Source organism: Clupea harengus, chromosome 14 (genome assembly GCF_900700415.2).
Source record: "Clupea harengus chromosome 14, Ch_v2.0.2, whole genome shotgun sequence".
NCBI lineage: Eukaryota > Metazoa > Chordata > Actinopteri > Clupeiformes > Clupeidae > Clupea > Clupea harengus.
Window position 1 is genome coordinate 1,575,727 of NC_045165.1, and position 5,814 is coordinate 1,581,540.

At 48.3% G+C, this 5,814-nt stretch overlaps 1 protein-coding gene across 1 annotated transcript in view; it reads left to right on the forward strand.

Annotated features, from left to right (window-relative positions):
* The first annotated feature begins 2,001 nt into the window (after positions 1–2,001).
* emilin1b (elastin microfibril interfacer 1b) overlaps positions 2,002–5,814 on the forward strand; it is a 41,336-nt gene continuing 37,523 nt past the window's right edge. Inside the window, exon 1 of the mRNA XM_031580519.2 lies at positions 2,002–2,640. Coding sequence (XP_031436379.1) covers positions 2,489–2,640 — 152 coding nt within the window. The 5' untranslated portion in view covers positions 2,002–2,488. The remainder of the gene's footprint in view (positions 2,641–5,814) is intronic.

Sequence of the window (5,814 nt, forward strand, 5' to 3'; positions counted from 1 at the left end):
TTTGCCTTTTGTACTTATAAAGCATAAAAAAAAAAAAAAGATTATTACCGTAACAACAGCCATAAATGAGGCACAATAAGACCAATCTGTAGCAGTGTTGCATAGCCTCCTCATGGATACATAGGCGAGTCCATGTGAGTGGAGTCTTCCAGACGGGCTCTAAAACATCTGTATTTACACAAGACCCCAGACATTTACCACAGCGCGTCAACCCCCAGCTTGCTTAGCGGAGCACCGTCCCTGCTGTGAGGCCTAGCAGGCGCAGTGCACTCATCACCCCAAAGGCTGGCGCGCTCGGTGACACTCTGCCTGGGGTCGTGACCTCCACTCGACCCCGAGTGACGGCAGTGGCAGGTGCCCAGGGCGGGTGGCAGAGGTCCTGCCCGTGGCTGTGACATGGGTCACCCCAGAGCAGGTGGTGGGCTGAAGCCGTGCAGTATGACATTGTTGGAATACCCCAGGACACCGGCACAGTGTGCCCAGCCCCCTGGGGTTGTGTGTGTGTGTGTGTGTGTGTGTGTGTGTGTGTGTGTGTGTGTGTGTGTGTGTGTGTGTGTGTGTGCGTGCATGAAGGGGGCCAGTAAATCTCTATTCAACACCCCCTGCTGGAGAACTCCTTTATTTCTTTTTCTTACCCCCCACTCTTCCCAAAACTCTCTTTTCAGTGTGTGTGTGTGTGTGTGTGTGTGTGTCTGTGTGTGTGTGTGTGTGTGTGTGTGTGTGTGTGTGTGTGTGAGAGAGAGAGAGAGAGAGAGAGAGAGAGAAAGAAAGAGAGAGAGACAAAGGAGGAGAGAGCAAGAGAAAGATAAATGTGTGTGTGTGTGAGAGAGAGAGAGAAAGAGAGAGAGACAAAAGAGGACAGAGCATGTGACAGAGAAAGAGAATGTGTGTGAGAGAGAGAGGGAGAGGGAAAGAGAGAAAGACAGAGAAAGACAGTGTGTGTGTGTGTGTGTGTGTCTGAGAGACTGAAGGCATACGTGTGTGTGTGTGTGTGTGTGTGAAAGAGAGAGAGAAAGGAGGAGAAAATGAGAGACAGAGAAAGAGAAAAAGTGTGTGTGTGTGTGTGTGTGTGTGTGGGAGAGAGAGAGAAAGGAGGAGAAATTGAGAGACAGTGTGTGTGTGTGTGTGTGTGTGTGTGTGTGTGTGTGTGTGTATGTCTGAGAGACAGAGGGCATATGTGTATGCGTGTGTTCCTCTGGGCAAGGTATAAGAGTGGACTGGAGTTTCAGACATTTGGGATATGTTGGGTGTATGTTCAAAAACAGTGTTTTGATTGGCTTTGGGGTATTTATGAGTTTTGGCCAGTTGACCTGAAGGCCTATGAGTTCCAAGGGGTTAAATTAAAACGAGGGGTCACTTGTTAATGTCTCGGGAAAAAATCTCGAGGTTTAAATAACAAAAGATAAATAAACATGTTGACGGTATAACAACAGGATGATTACTGCTCCTCAACCACATTTGTCCAAAACTCAACAAACTATATGGGATAGCTTTAAATTCCGACAGACCTCATTTGCTAATAGGTAACCCCTGACATCAAATGACAAGACAGATGGAGCAGGGAATTACTCCACCCCAAAGGTCACCTGACTGCAGGTGAAGCGGTGATCAACCTGAAGGGAAGGCGGCAATAAACCCTGTTAAGTGTACTTCAGGACTGCTGCGCCAACGCAGATCAGTTCATCTAAATGGGCTCGGCGGTACAGATACACTGCTGCCGTTTATAAAGCTGCCTGACAAAAAGAGTGCGGTGACATCACTAACGGACCGAGGCTGAGAGGAAACAGATACGCTCAATGTATTACGCCCACGAGCACTCTATCGAGACGTATGGCTAATTAAAAGATCTTAAAATCATTACAGTTGTTCAACTTGTTCATTCTTTTTTGCCACGAACATTGACTGATGATTGCGTGATGAAAGGCACGCGTGATGAACGATCATTTGCTGAAACTTTGCTGTTCGGGTACCGGAGGAAGGGGGAGAGGCAGCGCGCGCGCTCTGAGGGGGGCGGGAGTCGAGGAGAGAGAGTTTGAGGGGAAATGTGAAGGAGGGACGTCCGAACCAGTGCTGAGGTCTCGTGGAGGACTATGCACCGTCTCCTTAACTTAGTGCAGGCTGCACCATCGCCGTTCACTCCTATCAACCATCAAAAGGTTCAAACGTCTTCTTTCGATGTATCAAGGTGTACCGCGCTCCGTTTTCAAGCACAAGGGAGCGGGTATTTAGTGCGTGGACGTGGAGGGGTGAACAGAACGTACGTTAAATAAAAAGCAGCAAAGAAAACCAGCGTTTCAAGAGTCAGAACCAAAAACGTGAAGGAACTATGGATCGGTAGTATGAACTCACCAGACTCAGGAAGAGAGACCCTATCTATCACTCTGACCTCGTTTCGCCGCCTTTTCTGTGGAATAAAAGCACTGTGACACCGAGGAATCTACACCTTCTCTCATTCTATTTGATCAGTTTCCCTGCACCACTGTTAGGGATGGCCGGACCAGTTCCGTTTCTTCTGATCTTGACGCTGACTTTGTTTGGAGATGTTTGGAGCGCGTCTTATCCTCAACGATACAATCTTTACGCGAACGCACAGTCTCAGACGCAAACTCCGAACGGGGCTCGAGCTGCCAGTAGGCACAGGTAAGAGAAACCCACGGCCTCTTCCATATGCCCATACGATCATGCGCACTGGATACGTATCACATATCTATATGAATGAGTGGTTAAACGTGTATGACATAGTCCAAATATGTTTTGTTTTAGGGTCAGAAAAACTTCTGTTGTTATGGTTTTAGACCCACTTATATGTTTTTAAGTTGTAAGCCAGCAATTTTTATATTTTTTAATAAAGGTTATTTGCCATGCCAAAGAATCTTAAAGTTTTATTCGATCATGGCAAGTGTGACGTCTCCTAGTCTGGTTACTGTGAAACAGATCAATTGTATTGTGCACAAGCTCTTTGTCATGACTAAACGTTGGTCATTTAGATATCCTATCTTTCTCTATGTCCCTCTCTCTCCCCTCTCTCTCTCTATCTCTCTCTCTCTCTCTCTCTCTCTCTCTCTCTCGCTCTATCTGTCTGTCTGTCTGTCTGTCAGTCTGTCTGTCTGTCTCTGTCTCACCCTCTGGTACATACAACACAAACTTGCACTCTCTCACACACACTGACCCCCCCCCCCCCCCCCCACACACACACACACACACACACACATACACACGCATACACACAGTCTGAAGGGCGTGTGTGTACGTAGCATTGGCAGTGTTCGCTGGGCGTGACGGTAGAGGTACTCCCAGCTGTGACGAGTAGTGTGGGGTTTCCCCGTCATCTGAGCTGACGCAACTCCGCGGTGTGTGTCAGGGCTGGATGTTGACTCTCTCTCAGGCTCAATGGGTTGGATGGGCTGAGGCTGAGGCTGGGGCTGAGGGATGGGGCTGGGGCTGGAGTAGGGGCTGGGGCTGGGGCTGGGGCTGGGGCTGGAGTAGGGGCTGAGGCTGGGGCTGGGGCTGGAGTAGGGGCTGGGGCTGGGGCTGGGTCTCTCTTCTCGCCACCCAGACGACCTCACGCTCTCAAGGCAAAGAGTCAAGCCCTTACATCACCTGACCAGCCCTTCCCCCTTGGCTGAGGTCATGGCAGAGGGAAGGGAGGAGTGCAGTGGCCTCCCCACTATAAGAGCCACACACACACACACACACACACACACACACACGCACACACACACGCACACACACACATACACACACACACGCACACATACACACACACACACACACACACACACACACACACACACACACACACACACACTCCAGGGGCAGATCAAGAGTCACAGATGATGACCCTTCTGAGTCCCTGCTGTGCACAGCTACAGTGACTGTAAGGGACCTGAAACCAACACCACGGGTGCCATAGCTTCCCCCAGCACTTACAGTCTATATATGAAGCAACACGCCGCAACACAGTCTATATATGAAGCAACGGACCACAACACAGTCTATATATGAAGCAACGGACCACAACACAGTCTATATATGAAGCAACGCGCCACAACACAGTCTATATATGAAGCAACGGACCACAACACAGTCTATATATGAAGCAACGGACCACAACACAGTCTATATATGAAGCAACGCGCCACAACACAGTCTATATATGAAGCAACACAGTGGGATTCTACGGTGCCAAAAGTGACTTCACTCGCCAAGCCATTTTCAACAGCCAGTAAAAGTGATGCTTAGTGGTGTCAGTAATGTGAGTAAAACCCACACACACACACACACACACACACACACACACACACACACACACACACACACACACACACACACACACACACACACACACACACACACACACAGCACTCCATACATGTGTGTTAATACCCTGTTAGGGTTGGATTCACCTGCACCTCTGCATATGTCATCCATTGGTATGCACAGGAGATTGAGTTTGTTTAAAAAGGAATCACTTTTTCCACACGCAGATCCTCCAGCTCCCTAGACAAACATGCTTCTCCTGGCTACCATTCTCTATACAATGAGTATGGGAGGGAGCGGTGTTAATGAACCAGTACGTGTGTGTGTGTGTGTGTGTGTGTGTGTGTGTGTGTGTGTGTGTGTGAGACGGGGGGGGGGGGGGGGTTGTGTGAGAGAGAAAGAGAGAGAGAGAGAGCGAGAACGTGTGTGTGTGAGAGAGAAAGAGAGAGAGAAAGTATGTGTGTCTGTGAGAGAGAGAGAGAGAGAGGGTGTGTGTGTATGTATGAAAGAGAAAATGTGTGTGTGAGACTGGTAGTTGAGTGAGGGTGATGTCAGTGCTGTGGCTTCCCTCACAGGGCAGAGGTACACAGACTGTGTGTGTGTGTGTGTGTGTGTGTGTGTGTGTGTGTGTGTGTGTGTGTGTGTGTGTGTGTGTGTGTGTGTGTGTGTGTGTGTGTGTGTGTGGCAGAGGTACACAGACTGCAGCCCTCTGTTAAGGGGGCCATAAGCTGGCTCTGGGCGCCAGGACTTAGCAGTCTGTTTGAACTCTTTGTTATAACAGATGTAAAAAGTATTCAGCGAAAAGTGTGTGAATGTGTGTGTATGTGCACTTGTGTGTGTGTGTGTGTGTGTGTGCGTGTGTATGTGTGTGAGTGTGTGTTTGCTGCACGTATGAGTGTGTGTGTATGTGTGTGTGTGTGTAAAAGAGTGAGAGTGATAGGAATGAGAGTGGAAAGAAAGGGCACACTCTCTCTCTCTCTCTCTCTTTCGTTTTCTCTCACTTCTCCAGTGTTTCTTGCTCGTGCAGGCGGCTCATATTTCCACTGTTTTCGCACCGAACGCGTGAGGCGAGTTGGACTCGTGATGCATGCATTGAACGTGCATTTTCAAGCAAAACCACAAAACCAGAATCAAATTGATCAAGGAATGCATGCTTCTGTTTCGACAAGACATTGTATGCGCAGCAATCTTGAAAGATGAACTTAGCAGGGGGCTACAGCTCCAAGTGCCAGAATATGTCTGTGCTACACTGATCTACACTCTCCTCTAAATATGTCTGTGCTACACTCTCCTCTAAATATGTCTGATCTACACTCTCCTCTAAATATGTCTGATCTACACTCTCCTCTAAATATGTCTGATCTACACTGATCTACACTCTCCTCTAAATATGTCTGATCTACACTCCCCTCTAAATATGTCTGATCTACACTCTCCTCTAAATATGTCTGATCTACACTCTCCTCTAAATATGTCTGTGCTACACTGATCTACACTCTCCTCTAAATATGTCTGATCTACACTCTCCTCTAAATATGTCTGATCTACACTCTC